Below are 26,852 nucleotides of genomic sequence, written 5' to 3'. Positions count from 1 at the left end.
AATATCTCTTGTCGTCTGATCAGCTGCCTTGAGATAATTAAACTCTTTCTCTACTGCAATGCTGCTGTCTCAGTGTATTGGCTTTTCTGTGCAGTGGGTGAGAAGAGTCCACCGAGCAAGTAAAAGCACAGGTAGATGGGAGGAACAAGTTCTAATGTTCTAGAGCACTATAAGGTGACTATAATTAACAACAATTTGTTATGTATTTTTCAATAGCTAGAAGAGTGAATTTGAAATGTTCCCAACACAAAGAAATGATGTCTGAGGTGACAGATATGCTAATTACCCTGATTTGAGTATTATACATTATACACATTTATCAAAATATCACTGTACCCCATAAACATGTAAAATTATTAGATGTCAATTTAAAAATAATAATAAAGGAAAAGATTTAAATACAACAATAGAATGTTTTATAATTAAAAAAAAAAAACCCAAAAAACCAAAAACAAACAAAAACACTGGGCTTGGGGAAGTAAACCAATAAATGCATACCCTTGCACTCCACACACTGTTCTTCTCACAAAGAAATACACTCATTTTGTAAAGAGTTCCAGATAACTCTCCTGTAGGGTTTTGCTTAAAAGTTTAACCTCGGCCAGGCGTGGTGGCTCAGGCCTGTAATCCCAGCACTTTGGGGGGCCGAGGTGGGCGGATCACGAGGTCAGGAGATCAAGACCATCCTGGCTAACACGGTGAAGTCCTGTCTCTACTAAAAATACAAAACATTAGCGAGGCATGGTGGCGGGTGCCTGTAGTCCCAGCTACTCGGGAGGCTAAGGCAGGAGAACAGTATGAACGTGGGAGGCGGAGCTTGTAGTGAGCTGAGATTGTGCCACTGCACTACAGCCTGGGTGACAGAGCGAGACTCCATCTCAAAAAAAAAAAAAATAAAATAAAATAAAATAAACAAAATAAAAGTTTAACCTCACAAAGCAAAACAAAAATTTTTTTTTTAAAAAGGAAAAATCTCATTTAATTGATGTTGGGAAATTATTTAAAAGTCAGTCCCTGGTTCAGAGTATTTTTCTGGATGCAGTTTCTAAAAGATGGTCCCCAAATTTGTATCTCTATTGAATGAAAAGTGCTTCAATTCATTAAAAAGTTAAGTTTGTAGCTGTTAAGTTGTCTAAATATTCAGTCCTTGTAAAAGGTATAGGTGTATATCTTTGTTAAAGGAAATGCTGAATGTGAACATATTTAAAAATAATAAATTATGCAAATGATTCTTTTAAAGACTTCTAAGCAGTTCAAATCAAGGAAGAACAGTGTCATGCTTTATTATGCTAATAAAGCAACCAGTTAAATAAACAAACAAATAGCCCAGTTCCCAAGCAGAGAACAAAAGGCTAAATCAAAGCCTCAAGGATAGTTCTTTTCCATTTCAATACCTTGAAATGTTTACCTGGGAAAGAGGAAGGTGCCTCTTTTCACCAGGAAAAATTTTCAAAATAATATTCAGTGCATGTTTTGAACATATCTTTTTTTTTTTTTTGCCAGAAAATCACCATTACTTCTTTTTTAATTAGGAAAGTTTTAAAATTGTAGTAAAATACACATAACATAAAATTCACCATCTTAACCATTTGAAGTGCACAGTTTAGGAGTGCTAAATACATTCACACTGTTGTGCAACCATTCTCCAGAACTTTTTCATCTTGCAAAACTAAAACTCTATATCCACTAAACAACAATTCCTCATTTCCTCCATTACTTTGGTTTTTCACAAGGTTTTATGTCTTGAATGAAATGATGAAAAACATGGCTTCCATTTTGATATGAAACATTAAGGGAAAAATAAATTTAAACGTAGAAATTTATTTTGTCAGCTTCTTTTTTTTCTTCTCAAGAATGAGACCTGAGAGATGGCTTACTAGACAGAATAAAGGATGTGAGTTCCAGCTTCAAAAAGACCACACTCTTGGAGGCTTCTTACACTACATGTTATTGATATTTGAAGCAAGAAAGGTATGTCATATCTACATAAAGAAATGTATCCAGGACTTATAATTTTGGAGAAAAAGTACATTTGTAGTATACTAATCCTAAAATGCATTATCAGAAAGATTAAGGTCAACACTTAGGAGAATAGTTACAAATTAGTCCGATATACATACATTGCTACCATGGGGTCCTTTTCTATTCAGATTTTAAAAGGAGTTTATTGTTAGTCTTCACTATTTATAATTGGATATTCTTATGGGAATATTCTTAGGGGAGAAGAGATTTTCTTTTTTCATCCGCTGCTAGGTTAATGGGGGAGAACCCTATCACAGAGACTAGCAAGATAAAAACATACACATTTATTTACTGTAAGTTTTATGTAACATGGGAGCCTTCAGAAACGAAGACCTCAGCCGGACTCTGTGCTCAGGCCTGTAATCACAGAACTTTGGGAGGCGGAGGTGGGAGGATTGCTTGAACCCAGTAGTTCGAGACCAGCCTGGGCAAAATAGTGAGACCCTGCTTCTACCAAAAAATACAAAATTTAGCAGGGCATGGTGGTACACACCTGTAGTCCCTGCTACTCAGGTGTCTGAGGCAAGAGGATCCCTTGAGCCCATGAGTCCGAAGCTACAGTAAGCTACGATCTTGCCACTACACTCCAGTCTGAGCGACAGAGACAGACCCTGTCTCTAAAAAAAAATAAATAAAGAAAGAAAGAAATGAAGACTTCAAAAAAGAAGGAAATCTGTGTATTTTTATACTAAGATGAAGAGTAGACAGTCATGGAGAAATGGATTTGAGGACAAAAGGGTATAATCTAATAGTAGTAATAAACTGGGGGAATTTAGCAGGGCCTGTTTGTTGTTCTTTGTGTTCCTCTGTCTTCAGAGATAAGGACATTCTTTTCCTTCAGCTATGGGGTGGGAACCTCTGCAATGAAGGTTTTATGACTTACTTTAGAGGCAGGTCAGAAAATTCTTTTATAGCTTGCTTCAGGCAAGAAGGGTGAGGAGAAGGTCAGAGAGACCTTCCTGCTTCTGTTGTTGTATCCAATGCCAAGGTGCCATATTTTGGGGTAGCGTGTCCTGAATTCCATCATTTACTCTCCTCTCTCGTAATCAGTATGAACACAAAAGCATAATAACCTCTTTAAAAAATGCTTCTAGCTATGTATCCTTATCAGAGGTAGGTGAAGTTTTGATATAATTAGACATACCTGGCTTCCAATCCGGCTTCTACTGTGTACTGGGTATGTGAACTTGGATAAGTTGGCTAACTCCTCCATGGTTCAGTTCCCTCAGCAGTAAAATAATGAAAATGGCATCTATCTCTTAGGATTGTTACATTGCTTTCAATGAAAACATGCTTACAATGTGCTTATAAACTTACAACTTAGTGTTTGGCACTTAGCAGGTATTCTTTAAATGGTAACTACTAGCATCACCCACCATTTAGTCTTTATTTCCCAATGCCTTTGTCAAAAATAACTCTTTTCCAAAATCTTTTTTTTTTTTTTTTTTTTTTTTGAGATGGAGTCTTGCTCTGTTGCCCAGGCTGGAGTACAATGGCACAATCTTGGCTCACTGCAACCTCCGTCTCCTGGGTTAAAGTGATTCTCCTGCCTCAGCCTTCCGAGTAGCTGGGATTACAGGCAGGCGCCACCACACCCAGCTAATTTTTATATTTTTAGTAGAGACAGGATTTTGCCATGTTGGCCAGGCTGCTCTCGAACTCCTGACCTTAGGGTGATCTGCCTGCCTGGGCCTCCCAAAGTGCTGGGATTACAGGTATGAGCCACCGTGCCCGGCCTCCAAAATCTTTTTTGATTTGACATAGGTTCAAGCTGCTTGGGAGCAGGAAAAAAAAAAAAGCAGCAGCAGTAGCAAAATGTTTATGTGTTTCAGTATATGCTCATGAGATGAGATGGTGGCTTAGAGAAGATAGAAGCCCACAGAAGGCATCTGCTGACTACGGTATGCAAAAAGGGCTGGCGGAAAGCTTGGCCTTTAATAGCAGAGGGCAGAGTTCTGAGACAGCTAGTGAGAATCCAGGACAGAAGGATGAGGTGTAAAGGGAGTGAACCCTCTGGAAAATAGTGAAAAGCAGAAGCAAGGATTTTAAATTTCTTTGTGGAGAGGAGGGAAGAAGAGAAACCTGAAAAGCAGAAAACAGGTGGTGTGCCGAGGTCAAACAGTAAACTAAAGACATTTCTGAGCACATAGAGGAAACACTATCAAACTGGAGTTCAGGTGGTGCAAGAATAGTTTGAATCCAGAGTTGAAGAGTAAGGGACTCTTATTCAATCCTCCCACTAAATGAGAACCAAGAGGAAACAGAGAAAGTGAAGAAGGAAAGAGAAAAGCGGGAAGGGTATTCATGCTAGAAGTGGTCAGCTTGTGCCTTGAGGTTAAAGCCAGCTAATAGCTAACATTAACTGAGCAACTACTGATATGTAAAAGCATTGTTCTGTTTTAAGGGCTTTATGTTACTTCATTTAACCATCAAACAGCCCTCTGAGGCAGGTATATCATTATCCTGATTTTACAAATGAAGAAAGTGAGGTACACAGAAGTTTGAAACCAAGTATGGTTTCAAACAAGGTGGGTTCCAAAGCCCACCTTCTGACTAGGACCTGAAAGCAACAGAACTAGATAAAGGGACAATCAACTTAGAAGACAGTGATTCAGACAGTGTCCAAAGGAAGCTGATTACTACTTTAATCCTCTGCAAAGCTCAATATGTAACTGTTCTCGTGAACTCCTCACATCTGTAGTTTGTCTCTTTGAATTATGGGTGGCCAATATTAAAACAGAAGTGTGGGTGGGGATAACCATGGAACGAATGAAAGGACAGACACCCTCTGTTTCACTTGGGCTGGTTTCCTCACCAGCCCCTACACATCATATTCTCATTCTTAGGTTGGAACCTCCTTGAAGTTAGTTCCTATCTAAAACTTTTCTTTTCCTGTTTCATTTTCCCAAACTTTACTCAACCTCCAAGACCTATTTTTCTCCCTTCTATGGTTCAAAATTCCTCACTAGATTCCTGGTTAGTCACATTTATCAGTGAACTCAGAAACCACTTAGTTTCCTTTCAGTGAGGGGCTGTCTTGGGTAACCTACAGATATTCCTTTACCAGCAAAGACCATTTTGTTATTTCCCCAGTTAGGAATACAATTCAATTCAACACGCTTCTACAGAGTGTCTACTATGTCCAAGGAACTAGACTGGAAAATGGAAGACTCCTCTTTTGGTATGGTGTAATGGAAACAGCAGGGGGTCTGGAGTCTGTCCTGGGTTTAAATATCTGCCACTTGTTAGCTGTATAATCTTGGAAAATTATTTAACGTCTATGAGCCCTGTATGAGATAAGATATATGAAAGTGCTGGGACTATAGTAAATGCTTAATAAATGTTCATTTTCTCCCTCCTATTTCTCAGCAGCTAGATCCTTGTGCTTCTTGAATTCCACTGGCTTTGTTCTAAGCTTTCCAGGAAAGAAGTTTCTTGCTAAAATCTCTGATACACTTCTGAAAATAGAGGATCAAATTCTTCCTTGTCTGTCATATCAAAAGTCAGTCCTGATATTGGCCCAAACTGGTTTTTGGACCATTTTCTCCATACCAAGAAAACAGTGCAATTCACTGCACCATTTAATTCTGCAAGATAATTTAACACCTCCCTTCTATGGATGTATTCTCTAGAGATTTAAGGCTTCCATTGTTGCATTCTTGCAATGAGAATAATTTTAGGATGTTTCAAACTGATAAGTACACTGACATCTCCACTAAGATGGACAAAAAGGAAGAGCCAAAAGAGAAGGAGATGCTTGTTTTACAACACTTGTCTTAAAAGTTTGTGTTAAGATTTACATCATCTCTAATGAAAAAGAAAAGTCTAGCATACTGGTCCAAATCCTGTTTTGAGATGCTACAGTGCTGATCTAATAGGCAAGCCATTTCCAGATTGTAGTAAGTGGCATGTTCTTATACCAAGACCAACTTCTAAGCCCCTTGGTAGGTACATCCTTTACTGAAGGGACCTAGCACCAGTTCACACAAACTGCTCCATGGGGTGAAGTCCAGAAAGAGCATATGCTGCTCTTCTTGATGGCTAAGAACCATAGGTTACTGGAAGGAAAGTTTCTACCCGAAGGATCTTCAGTTGGTAAATGAAAAAGATTTCAGAATTACATTCAACTCCATTATATTCGGTGTAAAATTTTAGTAGGCAGACTCTAGGACTTCATTATGATTTTCCTTTAAATTCTCAACATTTCTCTAAAATTCTTTTGTTTCTGTTCATCTTTCTTATCTTCCCTTTCTAGTAATAGCAGTGCTGATAATAAAGCTAAGAACCAATTTCTATGCTCCTGGTTTCAATGTAAACTTTACTTTTACTTTTCTGGATTTTTGTGAATTCAGTAGTTAACTAAAATAAATACACACACACACACACAGACACACACACATATATATATTTACTGAGGACCTACTATATCCTGGGCATTTATTCAAATGATGGGAATACGTAAGTAAATATATTAAAGTCCCTGTCCTCATGGGGCCTACATTCTACTGTAAGGAGGGAGGAGGAGGAGGGAGGGTAAAGGGAGGTGGGGAGGAGGGGAAGAAAAAGAGGAAGAAAAAAGAAGAAAACTTACAGTAAATGGATAGAGAGTGGCATGGATAAACTAACTTATACAGGAAATCTTTGCTCTGGAGCTCCCTATTGGGCTGAGACTAAGTCACATTTGCACCACTGAGTTCTTTGAGTCAGCAACATCATTGCTATGAATTGAATGTTTGTGTCCCCTCAAAATTTATATGTTGAAACCCTAATCTCCAACATGATGGTATCTGGACGGCTTTGGGGAGATTATTAGGTCACGAGGGTGGAGCCCTTATGATAGAATTAGTGCCTTTGTAAAAAGAAACACGAGACAGCTTGCTTCTTCTCTCTCTTAGCCCTGTGAAGACACAGTGAGAAGCCAGCCATCTGCAAAATAGGAAGAGGGCCCTCACCAAACATCTGACCACGCTGGGATCCTGACCTCAGACTTTCAGCCTCTAGAATGGTAAAAAATAAATGTTTGTTGTTTAAGCCAGGGGTCTCCAACCCCGGGGCCATGAACCAGCACCTGTCCGTGGCCTGTTGGGAACTGTGCCGCATAGGAGGAGACCAGTGGCAGGCAAGCCAGCATTATGGCCTGAGCTCCGCCTCCTGGATCAGCGGCGGCATTAGATTCTCATAGGAGCGCGAACTCTACTGTGAACTGTGCATGGGAGGGATCTAGGTTGCACGCTCCTGATGATGTGAGGAAGAACAGTTTCATTGTGAAGCCATCTTCCCCAAGCCCCCGTTGTGGAAAAATTGTCTTCCACGAAACCGGTTCCTGGTGCCAAAAAGGTTGGGGACTGCTGTTTTAAGCCATCCAGTCTATGATATTTTCAACAGCAGCCTGAGCCGACTGAGACAGTCATATAAGACTTCATGGCTATTGGACCCAGTGCAATTTAAACACATTACAATATAGACATTTATTCAAGTGATTTACTGAATAGTTATATAACTTATCAAATCATGCTCAAATTCTACTTAGTTATTGAACTTAGAACACCTAGCATGAATGTCTGAGAGAGAGAATCAGTTTCCTTTTCTTTCTTTCTTTTTTTTTTTTTGGGGGGGACTGTCTTGCTCTTTCACCCAGGCTGCAGTGCAGTGGCATGATCTCGGTTCACTGCAACCTCTGCCCCCCAGGTTCAAGTGATTCTTGTGCCTCGGCCTCCTGAGTAGCTGGGACTACAGGTGCCTGCCAAGATACCCAGCTAATTTTTGTATTTTTAGTAGAGATGGGGTTTTGGCATGCTGGCCAGCCTGGTCTCAAACTCCTGGCTTCAAATGATCCGCCTGCCTCGGCCTCCCAAAGTGCTGGGATTACAGGCGTGAGCCACCGAGTCTGGCCCTCACACGGATTTTCTATAGGCCAAGAGGAGAGTGCAGGAACTGTTATTTTTTTTTTTATGAGTGGAGGCAGTCCTTGCTTCAGTCTGTGTGTCTTAGGAGGGCTGCTTGACAGCTAATTCTTTCAAAGATTTCACTGACTAAATGTCATATAATAGGTAATTTCTTTATAAAATTCAAGGTGTTTTCCCAAAGGAAAAAATTCCTCAACATATAGGAGATGAAACTTGTGGTGATGGAAGAGAGCTATCACCATCAATATGTCTTCATTATCTCTTTTACTGTCAGATACTAGTTCTTCCTTCCAGACCACAGAAATGCCTGAGGACCTTAAGTCACAACTTTTAAATCTTTGTTTTGCATCCTGACCTATAAAATGAGGGCACTGGATTAGATGATGATGTTAATAACAACAGCAACTAACATTTATTGAAAGCTTACTATTTCCTGGAGATGGATCTAAGTTAATGATGACAACAGCAACAGCATAACAAAGGCATGTACACTACTGTTCAAAGCATTCTACAGATATCAACTTATTAATCTATCCAATAATCCTAGGAAGTAGGCATTATTAATAAACCATTTTTTTAGATAAAGGAACTGGGGTTCAGGGAGTTTAAGTTACTTTCCCAAGGTCACAGGGCAGGTGGAGAGGTCTAGATTCAAAGCTGTGCAGTCTGGCTCTGGAGTCCACGTGTCTCACAACTTATCTACTCCCCACAACAACCTCCATCCTAAAGATGAAGAAATTGAAGTACAGCGCGATTACATACCTTGTCCAAATCAGAAGCTAGTACATGGTGGTGTTAGAATCTGAACATAGGCATCCTGCTCCAAAGCCTACACTCTTAAGCATTATGCTTTACCACCTCTCCTGAAATGGCCTAACTCCAGAATCCTTTTCAGCTCAGTACATCTATGATTCTCTTCCCATCTATGGATTATATCAAGTAAGGCTCATACTTGATAACTATATATTGGTGTCCTAGAAAATGTTTTAGATGCAAAACATATGTTCTTAAGTTTGATAAGGCAAATCATCAATTTCAAAAGTTTGAATTTTTAAAGAAAATCTATTTTCTGTAAAATTAGTAAGGAAACAGGAGAAGGAAAGTGGATAGCCAGTCAAAACTTCTGCAGTGTTTTAGGGGTCACTCATGCATTTCTTTAGGTAAAATCCTTATGATATAATGAGGTTTACAGCACATTTTATAAAATTGGAAACACCATATCATAGAAACTCCAGTTACGACTGGCTAATTGCAATTGCATGGTGTTAAACCAATGAAAGTTAATATATTAGTGCGATATGCTCAATAGTGCGATAATTGGAAAAAGCTAAGAGTTATCCTATTTTGGTAGAGAAAGGAAAATGAAAATTTCAGGAACAAGATTATGTACTGGTTTGTTTACTTTTTAGTCTCCTGGTGAAGTTACCTATGGGCCTGTTTCCTAGAATACCAACAGGCTTCCTCTGATTGGCCAGAAAAAGGATTTGCAACAAAAATATAATCATGTCCACATACGTGGTGCTTCCAGCTGAGGGAAGCTAAGAAGCTCCTATGTTCTGCCAAAATAGACAAGGTAGGGGCATGCTCATTTCTAAGAGACCAGTAAACTACATCCAGCTACTGCATGGCCTCACATGCTTGATGATAACAAATACCTACCCTTGTCGAGTGCAGATAAATTAGCACATTGATTGCTCTCAGCTTTAGCTTTCTCTGACATGCAGTATCCTAACCCGAAGAGCTTTCTGGTTGATCCAGTGCATTTCAACTTCATTCATGCCCTCAGGATAAAGCCATCTGGACAGCTTCCTACCTCACAGCACGTGGCCCCTTTCCACAACTTACCTCTCCATCCTTCTTGGTTGTGCTCAACAGTTAAGAGATCTACACATGTCCTCATCATTTTAAGCAGTTTAACACCAAGACAAAGACATTTCAGGGAGAACTGACTCCAGGGGAGTGAAATCACTGATAAGCATGGGCAGTGAATCCAGGGAGTGCAAGGCCACCAAATATGTGTGAACTTATTAATCATAATTATTACTTTTTCTAAGAAAAGGATTTCCTTAGTCAAACCTCAAGGGCATCAGATCAAAGGCAGATACTGCCACAGCTGGACTATACTTTCCAGCCAATTGTCCTGAAAAGGAGAATCTAGACAGTGTCCTGGCAACTGTTGAACACAGCAGCAATCCACGAAAAGGGAGGGAAAAGAATATTTAGAATGACTTCTAAAAAAAGTCTTCCTTTACTTTGCTCCTCCCTATTTTTCCCTATTTTTAGGGATAGTTTGAGGGTAATGTCAAAGCTCCAGGGGATGTGTCCGAGGTGCTGACTGTGAGAGCTCATTCTTCTATAGATAGAAACAGAGGTGCTGACTGTGAGAGCTCACTCTTCTACAGATAGAAACAAAAGGAGGTTTTAAATCACAGTACAGCTTTTTTTAAACACCATGTATTTATAATTAATCATCATAAAAAGTATACCTCAAACTTAGGCCAATGAGCAAAGTACTTGATCAATTTTCTATTGTCAATTTCATATAAAGTTATTATAAACCTTGCCAGGACACTGTAAAATCACCCTAGAAAGGGTAATTAATAAAATCACAACTGGAGAAATTTAGTTACATGTCCTAGAAGTTCTCCCAAAAATGTATAAAAAGAAATTATAGAAGTGACTATTAACACACAACAAGAAAAAAAAAAAAAAGCCACAAAATCCAAACCCCACTATGTCAGCAGCACAGCAATACACACAAGAATCACGTGAAAATGAAAAAACAGAAAGCACACCAGGGATTTCATGAATTACAGAGAAATGAGATGTGAGAGTTACTGTGTAAAAAGAAAGATGAAAACGAACAAAAACCATTTCTATAGTTAAGGAAAGCTGTTTCTCACCGTTCTGAACAAAATGGCTGAACTAAGCCTCTGATTGGCTATGCCCATATACCCTCCTCCTCATCCTACAGGGAGAGAGATGACAAGGGGGCAATGCCCCAGGGCAGCATGGAATGAAAAAGAGGTGGTTAGTATTTAAAACAAAGACATAAGCATAATGTAGCCAAAGAGAATTTCTTGACTCTCTCATACAGATTCTAATTCCCTAAACTATCAAAATTAGTAGTTAATGTCGGTCCTCTGTATCTGCAGGTTCCACATCTGTGGATTCAACCAACCGTGGATGAAATATATACATATACATACACATATATATATATATATATCAATAAAAAATAACAATGCATTGATAATAAACAAAATTTTAAAAATACAGTATAACAACTATTTACATAGTATTTACATTGCATTAGGTTACAAGTAATCTAGAGACGATTTAAAGTATATGGGAGGGGCCGGGCGTGGTGGCTCATACCTGTAATCCTAGCACTTCGGGAGGCCAAGGCGGGCAGATCACCTGAGGTCAGGAGTTTGAGACCAGCCTGGCCAACACGGTGAAACCCTGTCTCTAACTAAAATACAAAAATTAGCCAGGCATGGTGGCAGGTGCCTGTAATCCCAGCTACTCAGAAGGGTGAGGCAGGAGAATCACTTGAACCCAGGAGGCGGAGGTTGCAGAGAGCTGAGATCATGCCACTGCACTCCAGCCTGGGCAACGCAGCAAGACTCTGTCTCAAAAACAAAACAAAACAAAACACAGTATATGGGAGGATGTGTGTAGCTTATATGCAAATACTATGCCATTTTATATAAGGGACTTGAGCAACCATGGATTTAGGTATTTGTGGATGGGTTTGTCCTGAAACCAATCCCCTGAGGATACTGAGGAACAACTGTAGTTTGTCATTATACTTCTTTTCTTCCTATTTTCCAAGATGCCATCTCTATCTCAGGGCTGGATCTGGGCAAAATTATCAAGTTGGAGGTTTTTCTTTATGTTTTGCTTTTCCTTCAACTTTTCTCTGTTTGCCTCTTCCTACTCCAGGCATCCAGTTCTATTATCAAAAACCTGTTTTCATGAGGAATCAAACATGCATCTTATATACCCTGGCATAAATTCAGTTCCAGGTATCAGGAAGCAGGCAGAAAAGGTAAAATGATCTCTTGGCAGGGAAAAACCGCTGACACCAGGCAGATAGCTCTCCATTTTGCCCACATTAAATATTTACATTGTTTTCCTTCTAAAATACAAGGCTTGCCTCAACTGGCTTAGTAAATGTCATCATACTAGGACTATACCTTCCGAATCTTAGAAGCAACAGCAATTTGAATACCATTGCTGCTTTCATCTGCACTATTTCTGCTGCTTCTGCTAAGACAATGCCATAGCTGTTATTTAGTGGAGATGTTTAGCAGGAAAGTTTTCCTTGATGCTTTAGTCATATGGATGTAATTACCTGACTGGTTTTTTTTTCCCTTAGCTATGTATTTTAAGACTGGGTGTGATAGAGATGTTAAAATTTGATTTTTGGCAATGGGATATGAGGTAATCTGTTCACCACTCTCTCCCATCCACCATTTTCAAGATTTGGGGAGAGTTCCCTTCTTCCAAGAAGCTAGAATTGAATATGGTTCCCTTCAGAGTCATCAATGTCTCTTTTGTGTTGATGAGAAGTTGAAGGCAACAATTTTCCTTAAGCATGACACGCTGGAGGGATCCTAAGCATGACACGCTGGAGGGATCCTAAGCATGACACGCTGGAGGGATCCTAAGCATGACACGCTGGAGGGATCCACAACGACAGAGAGTGAAGAACTAAGTTTCAATCTGCACTTTTAATAGGTAATGAGCAGAGTTCATAATTTGCCACTAAACAGAAATAATCTCCAAACTGTGCCTCACTAGGCTTGCAAGGAAAGAGTCTTGTTTTTCTAATAAGGCACTATTTCTTTAAAAAGAAAACCAAGATAGTTAAAAATTAGTATAGACAATTAAAAATTACATATTATTAGTATGTATCTCTGAGAAGGTTAATTTTTTTTTCTCAACTCAATTCAAGGATTCTTTATTGTTCAAATCTTTCAAGTATCTGCTCTTAAAATATCCAGAATCACCAACTTCCTATAAAGAAAGTGAATCTGTGATTTTTTTGAAAAGAATAGTTTTCAGAACTGAATTAGCTATTTATTTTTCTTCTTCTAACTTATATCTCAGAATTTGCAACATGCTAGTACAAAACATTTCAAAATTTAAGTGTGTGGGTTTTTTAATAAAACATTCCAGAGCCAACTTACCTGGTCTGGGGAGGGCTTGTGATTTGTTTGATTGGAATGGGAGGATTTGAAGTGGTCATCCTCGTAGTTGTCGGCCATTAGCTTCATTCGATTTTGCGTCTAGGAAGAAATTATTCATAAGGTTAAATTTAAGTAAAGTTTGTATGACACACTGTGAAGTAATGAGTATTTTAAGAGTTTCATAAGAAAGGATAAAACTAATCCTGTCTGCAATAAAATAAACTAAATATGGGATTTCTGAGGATATTGGAAAGAGTTTAGCCAATACTATGGGCTGAATTGTGCCCCCACCCAAATTCATATGTAGAACCCCTAAACCCCAATGTTACCATACCCAGAGACAGGGTCTTCAGGAGGTAATTAAGGTTAAATGAAGTCATAAGGGTGGGGCCTTAATCTGATAGGACTGGGCTTCGTAAGAAGAAGAAGAGAAAAATAGAGGGATTTCTCTTTATTTCTCTGCCGTATGAGGATCCAGTAATGAGGCAGCCTTTACAAGCCAGGAAGAACCTTCACTAGGAACTGAATCAAACACTGCCTTGATCTTGGACTTCCCAGTCTCCAAACTGTGAGAAAATAAATTTGTTTGATTAAGCTACCCAGTTTATGGCATTTTATTATGGCAGCTTGGGCTGAGACTGGCAATTAAATTGATACAGAAATCTTTAGGGAAGAGGCAATATCCCCAAATCAAGCACTTCATGAATTGTCTTTTTTTAAAAAAAAAAAAAAAAAAAAAAGAGACAAGGTCTCACTATGTTGCCCAGGCTTGTCTCAAGCTCCTGGCCTCAAGCCATTCTCTGGCCTCAGCTTCCCGAGAAGCTGGGAACACAGGTACACGCCACCATGCTTAATTTTAAAATTTTCTTTTGCAGAGACAGGGTCTCACTAAAAAAATCAATTGAACAACTATTACAATTTACTACAGAGTTCAGTGAGGTGTTCAGACAGAAGTGCTCTCTCTCTCTCTCTCATATATATATATATATATATATATATATATATATATATATATATATATATATATAGCTTTTCTTTCTTTATACCGTCAATAAACAATTCGGGTCTTAAAAATAAGTAAAAACTTCTGAAATCTTTCTCCTCAACCCTAAGCCAGAAGAGGACTATAATCCCATTGTCTTTTCTCCGTCTTTATCAAAAAGGAAGACTGGATTAGTGATTCTGTGTGGGTGGTTAATTTAGGCCTTGAATAAATGAATAATATATTGAACATTTTAGAAAATTAACTCTGCAGAGTTAGCAGCTTAGAAAATGCCAGGGTACATGATGCATAAAATCAAACAGCAATATGTTACACTAGTAAAATATTGTTAAAACTTGAAGTTTTAAAGCATTAAAAATAAACTTGCTAATACTGTATGATTTAAAAATGCTCACTATAGATAATTTGGGTTTTCTTTGTTATATTTTAGAGAGAGTCTCATTCTGTCACCCAGGCTGTACAGTACAGTGGCATCATCACTGCTCACTATAACCTCAGACTCCTGGGCTCAAGTGATCCTCCCAACTCAGCCTCCTGAGTAGCTGGGACTACAGGTATGCACCACCACACCCAGCTAATTAAAAAATTTTCTTTTGTAGAGACAGGGTCTCACTATGTTGTCTAGGCTGGTCTTGAACTCCTGGCATTATAGATAATTTAAAAAATAAACTACAAACAGAAAAGAGAAAAGAAAGAAAAATAATCTATAATTCCTCTATCAGTGATTATCACTCAATATTTAGGTGTATCCATTTAGTCTCCTCCCTGTGAACATAAAAAGTGGCATGCTCTTCTGATTTATTCTATTTCTTCTCTATTTCAGCTACACTGTGATATTTTAAAAATTACTATATCTTATAGCATATTTTCATACCTGGTAGAATATGTCCATCAATTCTACTTTGTCAAAATTTGACTGGTTATTTTTAACACATTTTTGTTTCTAGATGAATCAAAAATAGTTTGTCTAGTTTCATAAAAAAATTTGCAGAGATATGTAATGATGTCTGAGCAAGGGATTTAAAAGAGCCAAATTGCCGGAGTTTAAATTCTGGCTCTGTCTCTCACCAGCTGACTTTAGGTCAGCTACGTAAATGCTGTGAGCCTCAGTTTCCTCACCTTTAAAATGGGGATAACAATAGTTTCTCCTACATAAGACTGCTGCGAGGATTAACCTGTTGAATTGACACAAGGAGAGCGCTTAAAAAGGTGTCTGGCGTAAAACTGACACCCAATACATTTTAGCTATCATCATTATCATGACCATTTTTCATATCATTAAATAGTATTCCAAAATACTGTTTTAAAAAAATTACATATATATGTATATGTGTATATCGTGTGTGTGTGTATATATATATGTATATATATTTATTTTTTGGTTTTAGAAAGTTTATGTGTTTTTTTTAGAAACTTTAGAAATGGGGTCTCACTATGTTGCCCAGGCTGGTCTTAAACTCCTGGCCTTAAGTGATCCTCCCGTTTTGGCCTCTCAGACAGTCGGGATTACAGGTATGAGCCACTGTGACCAGCCTAAAATCTACTTTTAACTGGCTGCACAGCATTCGGCTGAATGGATATCCATTTATTTAATTTTTCTTTGAGATGGAGTCTTGCTCTGTCACCTAGACTGGAGTGCAATGGCGTGATCTCGGCTCACTGCAACCTCTGCCTCCTGGTCTCCTGCCTCAGCCTCTCGAGTATAGCTGGGATTACAGGCACCTGCCACCACGCCCGGCTAATTTTTGTATTCTTAATAGAGATGGGTTTCACTATGTTGGCCTGGCTGGTCTCAAACTCCTGACCTCATATAATCCGCCTGCTTTGGCCTCCCAAAGTGCTGGGATTACAGGCGTGAGCGACTGCGCCCAGTCCCCTGAATGGATATTTAGTGAGTCCCATATTGTTGAAGATTTAGGTTCTTTACATTTTCACCTAATAATGTAAGCACATTTTAAAGTCAATTCCTCCCTCTAGTATATAACGATAGAAAAAAAACCTATTAATAAATTATCTGTGAATCAAATTTCTCTTTTCTGGGAGGACCCCCAGTGACCTTTGCTATGGTCTGAATGTTTGTGTTCTCCCCAATTTTATTTTATTTTATATTTATTTATTTATTTATTTTTTTGAGCCGGAGTCTCGTTCTCTTGCCCAGGCTGGAATGCAGTGGCGCAATCTCGGCTCACTGCAACTTTTGCCTCCCAGACTCAAGCAATTCTCTTGCCTCAGCCTCCCAAGTGGCTAGGATTAGAGGCACACACCACCACGCTGGCTAATTTTTTTGTATTTTTAGTAGAGACAGGGTTTTGCTATGCTGGCCTGGCTGGTCTCAAACTCCTGACCTCAAGTGATCAGCCCGCCTCAGCCTCCCAAAGTGCTGGGATTACAGGCATGAGCCACTGCGCCCGGCTCCCCCCAGATTTAGATGTTGAAACTTAACCTTTGATTTGGTGGTATTATGAAATGGGGCCTTTTGGAGATGATTAGGTCAGAGGGTGGAACCCTCATGAATGAGATTAGCACCCTTATAAAAAAGGCCTGAGGGTACCATGCCATATACCCAAGTAACAAACCTGTGTATGTATCCCCCGAATCTAAAATAAAAGTTGAAAATAAAAAGAAAATAATGAGGAACAAGGTTCTACGGCCAAAGTTTGTACTTTGATTTAGGAGACGTAAATATCTAGTTGCATCACTGGTAGGAAACTGAACTCCTAAAGAGGATAGTGTCTCACTCAAAAGAGAAAACATGAAAATAATTTTTTTCTTCTGTTTTCGCTCTCCCAGCACACTTTGCTTGTGAGACCAACTATAGATTTTTTCATATAGAACTGTTATCTCCATTATCAAACTGGTGGCAAATAACATACTTTTTTTTTTTTTTTTTTGCAAACAGTAGTTGTTCAAAGGATAATTGCAAATGAATGAATAAATAAATGGATGAGTAAATAAATAAATGTATCCATTATACTTGGAAAAAGGCCTGAGGGAGCCTGTTTGCCCTTCTGCAGTGTGAAGACGCAGCGAAGCAGCACTATCTATGAAGCGGAGAGCAAGCCCTCATCAGACACGAATCTGCTGCTGCCTTGATCTTGCACTTCTGGTCTCCAAAATGGTGAGCAATAAATTTCTATTGTTTATAAATTACTCAGTCGGAGTTATTTTGTTATAGCAGTCTGAATGGACTAAGACAGTCTTGAAAAGATGTAGGCTAATTTTTCTTATGGCATGTGGTATTTCATGACAAAGTCTTCTGCAAAGCAGCTCTCAGAAAAAAGGAAAATAGAAGGAAGGAAAGAGGCATATACAGAAAGTGAGCAAAACATCTGTATCATGTCATTCAATTGGTTAAGAAACCTTTCCATATTGACTTTAACAGGAATGTGGGTGAAAGTAGACTTGGCTAGTTATTTTCTTAGAATATGAGACAATCTTTCATATCTGATATCTAGCATAAGTTTAAAAACTTAAAAAGAAATCCTAATAAAGTACACACAAATCCATTTTCAAGGCAGAATGCATTTAAAGTACTTCTTAGGAATGAGTACATATGCCTGCCTGAAAAAACTGATCCAAGTGGACAGATAAGACCAAAGATTACTTATTTGATCCACGTCAGAGAATGAAAAAAAAAGTTGTAAGAACTTACTTCTCTATTTCCAAAAGACACGAAGATGATCAAAGTTTAGTGTTCCTAGGTCTAGTATGAAGAAACTTGGTGTGAAGTCTATTCCCCGCATAGTTATGATGTCGAGCACTAAATATCTGACAGCTCACAGAGCATTAGATATTACACAGATCATATAAATGACTCTGTGCTCTTAAGGGGCTCTCATAGCATGCGCTTCTCAAGATAAGACCAAAAAGCAAAAGGAGTAATTCCTTCATGTTTTACTGACATGAAAGATATTTTATATCCAAATGTTTTTCCTCTTGAACCATGCCAGGTGCATGTGCAGGGAGATGAAACCCCTGGTCCCAATGACATAAAGAATAAGACTGTCTGAAGGAAGGAAGGAAAAAGAAAAAAAAGGAAGGAGGGAAGAAGGAAGAAACTTGCTGAAACAGACTTCTTTAGCTATCAATGTGTATCTCCAGGTATACATACCCTCCCAGAGGAAAAAGGAGTTAGTTGTCTATTCTGTTAATCTTTTCTTCTAAGACAAAAAATGTTAAAATAACTTGTTACAGAAACTATATTTCATAGAAGAATACATAAGCTAAGAAACAGGATAGGCTATCCAGACCCAGCTATTAAAAGAAAAAGCTCAAATTCTAATTAGATTTATGTTTTAGTATTGATTAAAAAAAAAATCTGAGAGTTCAGTTGCAGGTTCTATTAACCAGAATAAAAGCAGACTAATTCTTTAGTAATAGAAGTCTGAAGGGACATCAGATTAAGTCACTGTTAAAATTATTATAATATCTGGTCTCTTCTTCATGAACAATCTGTCCCACTATATATTTCACATCTAATTAAGTCATTAAATCCTATCTCCAAGAACCAGCTCTTAGTTTCACTGACCTTCTCTTACAGCTTCTTTTCTATTTCATTTAATTTCTGTTTTTATTTTCTTTGTTCTTTTGTGTGTGTGTGTGTGTTGGGGGTTACACAGATATTCTATTTCTTGATTTGGATGCTTAGCTCATTAATTTTCTTTCTGTTTTTCTTTCTCTTTCTTTTTTTTTGAGATAGTCTCTCTCTCTGTCGCCCAGGCTGGAGTGCAGTTGGTGTGATCTCGGCTCACTACAACCTCTAGGTTCAAGCGATTCTCCTGCCTCAGCCTCCTGAGTAGCTGGGATTACAGATGCCCGCCACCATGCCCAGCTAACTTTTGTATTTTTAGTAGAGACGGGGTTTCACCATGTTGGCCAGGCTGGTTTTGAATTCCTGACCTCAAGTGATCCACCTGCCTTGGCCTCCCAAAGTGCTGGGATTATGGCGTGAGCCACCGTGCCCAGCCTTTTCATTTTCAATTTTATATATGTGTTAAGAGTATAAATTTTCCTCCAAGAACTGCTTTAGCAGCATCTCACAAATTTTGATATATAGTGTTTTCCCTGTTCTAAATATTTTGCAATTTCTCTTTTTTACAATATTTGCAATTTCCTTATTTTCTAATTTGCAAAATTTGTAATTTCCAATTTTTTAAATGTATACTTTCCTATTTTGCAATATTGGTCCTTCTGAATTTCCCCTATGGTCTTTCTCAAAACTCCTACCAGAGGCATGTACCTTCTCAGTCTGTTTTCCACGTCTCCTAATCTCTCTTTGATATTTTCAATTTTGTTTTATCCTTCTGCACTGCATTTTGGATAATTTTGGCAGTGTTATCTTCAAGTTCATTAATTCTCCTTTCATATATGTTAACTTACCACTAAGTTTTTAATTGAATAACTAGATTTATTGATTATTTGGTAAATCTACATGTACTTTTAAAAATACTCTTTTTTTTTTTTACCGCCCTCCCTTCAAAAATAGTCACTTTCCAAGCCAACATTTATTGAATACTTACTAAGTGCCAAGAATTATTCTAAGAGCTTTAGGTAATTTAATCCTCATAGCAACAATATGAAGTTGGTACAATTTTCCTGTCAATTTTATAGATGAAAAACTGAGGTACAGAGAGCCTAAATAACTCAGTGACATTCATATGATTAATAAGTCACAGGGTTAGAGCTCTAATACAGTCCAGCTTCAGAGCCTGTTCTCCTTTTAAAACTAAAATAATTATATTTTATATTGAGAATTTCCAAACATACACCAGAGGAAAGAATAGAAAAAAACCCCATATATCCATGTCCTCCTTCAGAAACTATTCTATTGCTCTACGTGTTTCCTTTATCCTCCCTTCCCTTTATTTGCTGCAGCATTTCTTCTTCTACTGCTATGACTACTACTATTAGTGCTACTTCTATTACGCTTCTTCAATTTTTGAGAGAACTGTAAATTCACATGGGGTTGTAAAAAAATACAAAAATGGCCAAAACAATATTGAATGAGAAGAATAAAGTTAGGAAGACTCATACTTCCTGATTTCAGAGCCTACGGTAAATAGTAGGTTTACCTACAGTGGGTTATCAGCATAAAGACGGACAAAGAAATCAATGAAACAAAACTGAGAGTCCAGAAACAAAACATTATTTTTTTATGGTCGACTGATTTCCAGTAAGGGTACCAAGACAATCTAATGGAGAAAGAACACTCTTTTCATCCCATGGTGTGGGAAAAACAGAAATAGACATGCAAAGAAAATGATGTCAAACTCATTAAGTCTCAGTCTCAGAACATATAAAAGAATAAACTCAAAATGGGCCAAAGACCTAAACGTAAGAGCTAAAACTATAAAACTCTTAGGACAAAACATAAGAGTAAATCTTTGAGGCCTGGATTAGGCAGTGATTTCTTACATAATATACCCAAAGAGCAAAAGTGGCAAAAGAAAAAAAGAATAAATTGGAACACATCAAAATTTATAAAATTTTATGCTGTAAACAGTATCAACAAGAAAGTGAAAAGAGAACGACAGGATGGGAGAATATATTTATGCATCATATATATGATAAAGGATTTGTGTCTAGAACTCTTACAACTCAATAATAAAAATACAAATACCCCAATTAAAAATGAGTGAAGGATTTGAATCTTTTCCATCAACAAAGAAGATTCACAAATAGGCAGTAAGCACAAGAAAAGATGTGCAACATCAATAGGGAAATGCGTATCAAAGCCACAGTGATCTACAGGAACAACGGAGAAGCAATACAATATAAAACAAAACAAACAAAACCCCACAATGAGATACCACATCACATCCACCAGGGCGGCTATTAAAAGTCAATAACAAGTGTTGGTGAGAATGTGTAGGGACGGTCATATATTGCTGGTGGGATTGTAGAGTGGTAGGGTCTCTTTGCAAAACATTTTGGTAGTTCCTTAAAACGGCAAACATACAATTACCATATGACTTAGCAATTCCAATCCTAGGTACATGCTCAAGGTAACTGAAAACATGTTTCCATGCAAAAAAGTACCCACAATGTTCACAGCATCATTATTTATTATAGTCAAAAAACAGGAACAACCCAAATATCCAACAACTTATGAATGGACACATAAAGTCTGGTGTATCCATATAATGAGCTATTAGCCATAAAAAGGAATGAAGTACTGATACATGTTACAAATACGAATGAACCTTGAAAACACGATGCCAAGTTAAAGAAGTCCTGCAAAAGGCAACATAGTATATTATTTCACTTATATGAAATCTCCAGAATAGGCAGATCTATAGAGAGAGAAAGTAGATCAGTGGTTGCCAGGCCTGGGGGAAAGGGACAATGGCTACATTGAACAATTTGAGCAGCAAAATCAATAATGCTTTCAATTTGTCAAAATGTATTTAATATATAAAAAGCGATGACACTGAAATAATGCTAGAAAAAGATACTTTAAAAAATAGGGTATTGTAGTGATGGTTACACATTTCTGTAATTTACTAAACAATATGGAATGACATATTTTAAACGGATAAATTGCATGAGATGTGAATCGTATCTCAATAAAGGTATATAAAATAAGACAATGTGCAGCCATGTGAGTAAATAATGCTTTTGCTCTTAAAAAATAGTAAGAGAGGCCCGGCGTGATGGCTCACACCTGTAATCCCAGCACTTTGGAATGCTGAGGTGGGAGGACTGCTTGAGCCTACAAGTTTGAGACCAGCCTGGGCAACATAACCAGACCCTGTCTCTACAAAAAAATAAAAAAAATTGCTGGGCATGATGTCACATGCCTGTGTGTAGTCTCAGCTACTTTGGAGGCTGAGGTGGGAGGACTGCTTGAGCGCAGAAGGTCAAGGCTGCCTTGGGTCATGATCGCACCATCGCTCTCCAGCCTGGTTGACAGAGTGAGACATTGTCTTGAAAAAAAAAAAAAGTAGGAGAAAAGAAAATAAACTGATTTGTCAGCACTGAAGTTTACTAGGGAACTCATTAAATAAACAAATTAGTAAATGAATAGATGTGTGCGAGGACACAAGGTCCCTGCCCTCTGGAGGATACAGCAACAAGGTACCATCTTAAAAGCCAAAAGCAGCCCTTACCAGACAACCAAACCTGCTGGTGCCTTGATCTTAGACTTCCCAGTTCCAGAACTGTGAAAAAATAAATTTCTGTTCTTTATAAATTACCTGCCTACCGATTTTGTTATAGCAGCATACCAAAAACAGTGAGAAGCCACAATCCGGTTGCTGGGGTGTTTATTATTTATCATTTCTTCTAGTCTGGTTCAGTCAGAGATAGGAAGTGATTCCCAGAGACAGGAAATGAATATTTTTTTAAAAGGGAGAAAATTATTGGTTAACAGTAATGTTTTAAATTCAGATTTAAGATTACAGATCTCAGTCTTGAAGACTGGGTTTACTAAACTACTTTGATTTTATACTTTATATTTTTTTCTCTTATGCTGAAAAATTTTGGTTCCTAACAACAACATAATTACTTGTTATTTGTTTTCTCTAACAATATAATGTTTTTAAAATACCAAAACCAATACAATTACTATCAATATGCCTTCAGGAGGAACTCTAAAATCTATTTGGGCTAGGCACGGTGGCTCACGTCTACAATCCCAGCACTTTGGGAGGCTGAGGAGGGAGGATCACTTGAGCCCAAGGGTTTGAGACCAGCCTGGGCAACATGGTGAAACCTCATCTCCACAAAAAATACAAAAACTAGCCAGACACGGTGGCATGTGCCTGCAGTCCCAGCTACTTGGGAGGCTGAGGTGGGAGGATCGATTGAGCCTGGGAGGTTGAGGCTGCAGTGAGTGGTGATTGTGCCACTGCACTCCAGCCTGGGAGACAGAGTGAGACCATTAAAAAAAAAATCTTTGCATTTTTGTTCTTTTACTTGGAGTTTATCCTACTAAGATGTACAGAGAAAAATCTGTATTATAAAGTTAGCTGCAATAATTATTTGCTCAATGTGAATATGTCAACAATTTAATATATAATTGATTCATCTGTTTCTGTTTGTTTTTAAATTTCAAGGACTGCTTTTTTCCTTTTTTCTGATCTGATTTTATTTTTGATTATGTAACACATTCATTTGATTCTAGAGTCAAAACTATATAACTAGGTATAATCACAGAAGGCTTGCTTCCACCCCTGTCTCCTCTATCCTGTTCCCTCCTTTTTATAGGTAACTTTTTTGGGTAAATTTTAGATTTGTCCTTCAATTGTTTCTTCTTGCAATTATTAGCAATCATATACTCACATAATTGCCCATGTTACTCCTTTTCTTACATAAAAAGTAACATGTTAAATACATTATTCTACATCTTGCTTTTTTATTGAACAGTATGTTCTGGGAATCGCTCCATATCAATAGAGATCTTTCTCATCCCTTTCTACATACAGCTGCACAGTATTCCACTCTGTTGGATATATTGTAATTGACAACAAATATCCCACTGTGGCACAACTGGGTTATTTTCAATCTGTTGCTATTACAAATGTTATAGCAATGAATTACCTTGTGTATATGTTATTTTGTATTTTTGAAGATGTGTCTGTGGGACCAATTCCTAGAAGTAAAGCTTCTGGGTCAAAAAGTCAATGCACAGATAAGCAATGTTACTACATACTGCCAAATTGCCTCTATAAGAGGTCTACATTTTGCATTCCCACCAGTAGAGTATCAGAGTTCCCAATCTGCACAGCCTGCTTAATTTAGTGTGTTGTTAAATTCTCGATTTTGGCCACAAAGCACCTCAGTTTGCCATTATCTGATTATGAATGGGTAAGGACCATGTGCATTTCTTTCTTAGTGATTTTCAGGTAGGAACTTCCCAGACAAGTAGTGACATAAATTTTTAGTCTAAACCTGGGGAAGGTACAGGCTTTATAACTTTGGTTTCTTAGAGCCAACTCTGGGCTCCTTCCCAGAGTCAGGGCAGAGAAAAGCTTCTTTGTCATCTATCACTGGTATTAGTTTGACTGAATGAGTCTTGCTTTTCTGCACAGCAAGCCTCTAATGGACCCATCTTCAGCAGAGGTTCGGTTCCAACTCTGCACCTCTTGTGAGCTCAATGCCTCACCTCCATTCTCTGTATAGGCATTTTGTAAACCCAAGTCCTTCTAGTCATAACTAGGTCTGCCAGCCCCTGGGCAGCTGCTGCATAGGCTCACACACCTCATCTTTATCTTTCAGCCCTCTCTTTGATTCTGACACCATTTTCTCACATGAGCTCAACCACACATCACAAATTTTTAGAGGTGGTAAAAGCTTATGCAGCTTCTTGAGGTTTGGAACAAAAGGCTTTCGGCGCTATCTGAAACAGATTCTAATAATCTGTTTACGTATCTTTTCTTCCAATAGATTTGATTTTATGAGGGCTGCGACAGAGTCTCATTCATCTTTCTATCAACTCAGTACCTAGTAAAATTGCCAGCTTAGATAAAATCCTTAATATATATGTTTGTTGAATTCAAGAATCAATTTTCCATGATTGGTGCAAAACAATGATAGGTTTGTAGCTCCCACCTTTCCTACCATTAAGGACTACATATATTTTTTGGCAATGAGTTTAACATTTTGAATGCTTTTTCTATAAAACTTCCTTTATTAAATAATTCATTTTCCTCTTTGTATTAATCAAAAATAGATATATAGTTACCAGTCAGAATTTAAAACCCAGTGTTACCACAATGAGTTATCTCAGTCAAAAGCAAAGAAAATAGACATTTTAACTAGCACAGTTTTTTCTCAGATAAAAAGACAATTTCTGTTCCTTATACTAGTTTCAAAAAAGAACTCTAGAATCCAGGGACTCCAGTTTACACATATTTATAAAGTTTTCTCCTTCATTTCCTTCCACACAAATAGATTTAATATGAAAAGGAAAATTTTTGATTATGGATATTCACTTATTTACTTTAGGACTCAGTGATTTTTTTTTTTAAAGACTCCATGTAGTTTTTCTTCTTATCTCAGGGTATTCTTGGGCACATCACCATTTATGGAATTGAGCTCACAAGACATCTGTTCTTTCAACATACTTCCCATGAAAACGACTTTTTTTTTCCCCTCTCTTGGTATAAAGCAAATAAAAAAACTTTTTTTTTTTTGGTCTATCTGCTCATTCTTAAGAAACTCTTCTCTTCCATCTCATCATAACCATTTTCGTAATCCTCAGAAACGCTTGTATGGGATTCTTGGCTTCTATAACACAGACACATAACCTAGCTGGGCGGACTTATAAACATAGCTCATGGTTTTCCCTGAGCTGAAGATATCCCTTCTTAGCTGCCAGAATGAGTATGTTCATCTTAATGGTTAATTTCAATTACCATGTATATTTAGCACTTTCCCATATGCTGTGCAGACTTTACTTCGAACTCTGGAGAAGAGCAGCCTATATTTTCTCTCTTCAAACATATATTAACACAAGGATAAAAACACATTCAACATTTTAAAACTGAAAAAAAAAATTACAAAATTTCTATTCCACTCCTAATTTTTGAAAGATTTCCTGTTTTCTGGCCATGGCATATAATTACGGTACATTCTGGTGAAAAAGTAACAGTCAGATCTAAAAAGCCATTCCTAAAAGTTGGTCATGAACTTAAGTTCCAGGAGTGAAATATCTTTTGGGCCAATTTGCCTATGATGGCCCAGTGCAGTATCTAAAATCAAACTGTTCAAAAACAAAGAGTGGTTGAGCCTTTGCTCCTGGTCACTGCCACAATTTGGAGTACAGATCTCACATCCCTGCAATAAACCTAATGCAATCCAATTCTAGTTTAATGTCATAGGATCATTTCTCCCAGCTGTATCTGTTCTCAAAGAACAGAATGTGTAAAGGGAATTATTAGCTGGATCCAGTGAGACTCAACACTATATCTAAAGAAAAGAAGAAAATGTAGGCAAGTGTTTTCTGTTATTCTAAAAATCAGTGAACGATGGCCAGGATCCAAGAACATTTACCACAGTTTGTCTGTAATTTAGGTTATGTGAGTGGCTGAGTGGATTAGTCCGCTCTCACACTGCTGCAAAGAACTACCTGAGACTAGGTAATTTATGAAGAAAATAGGTTCAATTGACTCAGTCCCTCAGGCTTCACAGGAAACATGACTGGAGGGCCTCAGGAAACTTACAGTTATCGTGGAAGGTGAAGGGGAAGCAAGCACCTCTTCTACACAGTGGCGGGGGAGAGTGAGAGCACAGGTTGAGGGGGGAAGTGTTGCACACTTTTAAACCATCAGATCTCAAGAGAACTCACTCACTATCATGAGAACAACAGGGGGGAGGAATGCTGCCCCCATCCAATCACCTCTCACCAGGCCCCCTCTTCAACACTGTGAATAACAATCAACATAAGATTTGGTTGGGGACACAAAGCCAAACCATATCACTGAGTATACAGTTGTATTTTACAGATGCAAAGGCCATGAAAACAAGAAGTAATAATAAATTTCTTTTTTTCTTTTTTTTTTAGAGGAGTCTTGCACTGTCGCCCAGGCTAGAGTGCAGTGGCGCAATCTCGGCTCACTGCAAGCTCCACCTCCCGGGTTCACGCCATTCTCCTGCCTCAGCCTCCCAAGTAGCTGGGACTACAGGCACCCGCCACCACACCTGGCTAATTTTTTGTATTTTTAGTAGAGATGGGGTTTCACCGTGTTAGCCAGGATGGTCTCGATCTCCTGACCTCGTGAT

The 26,852-nt window shown here is 38.0% G+C and overlaps 1 protein-coding gene across 27 annotated transcripts in view; it reads right to left on the bottom strand.

Annotated features, from left to right (window-relative positions):
* Positions 1 to 26,852, bottom strand: part of ERC1 (ELKS/RAB6-interacting/CAST family member 1) — a 511,501-nt gene that overhangs the window by 78,440 nt on the left and 406,209 nt on the right. For 21 of the 27 annotated variants that reach the window (XM_054527822.2, XM_063711693.1, XM_063711688.1 and 18 more), the window contains one exon: positions 13,127 to 13,225. In XM_054527822.2, coding sequence (XP_054383797.1) covers positions 13,127 to 13,225 — 99 coding nt within the window. Of the gene's footprint in view, positions 1 to 10,831; positions 10,897 to 13,126; positions 13,226 to 26,852 lie in introns of all 27 variants that reach the window. The other 6 variants (XM_054527833.2, XM_054527826.2, XM_054527827.2 and 3 more) reach the window with 1 other exon arrangement.

Source organism: Pongo abelii, chromosome 10 (genome assembly GCF_028885655.2).
Source record: "Pongo abelii isolate AG06213 chromosome 10, NHGRI_mPonAbe1-v2.0_pri, whole genome shotgun sequence".
Taxonomy (NCBI): domain Eukaryota; kingdom Metazoa; phylum Chordata; class Mammalia; order Primates; family Hominidae; genus Pongo; species Pongo abelii.
Note: the sequence above shows the minus strand (reverse complement) of the source record. Positions and strands in the feature narration are given on the sequence as shown.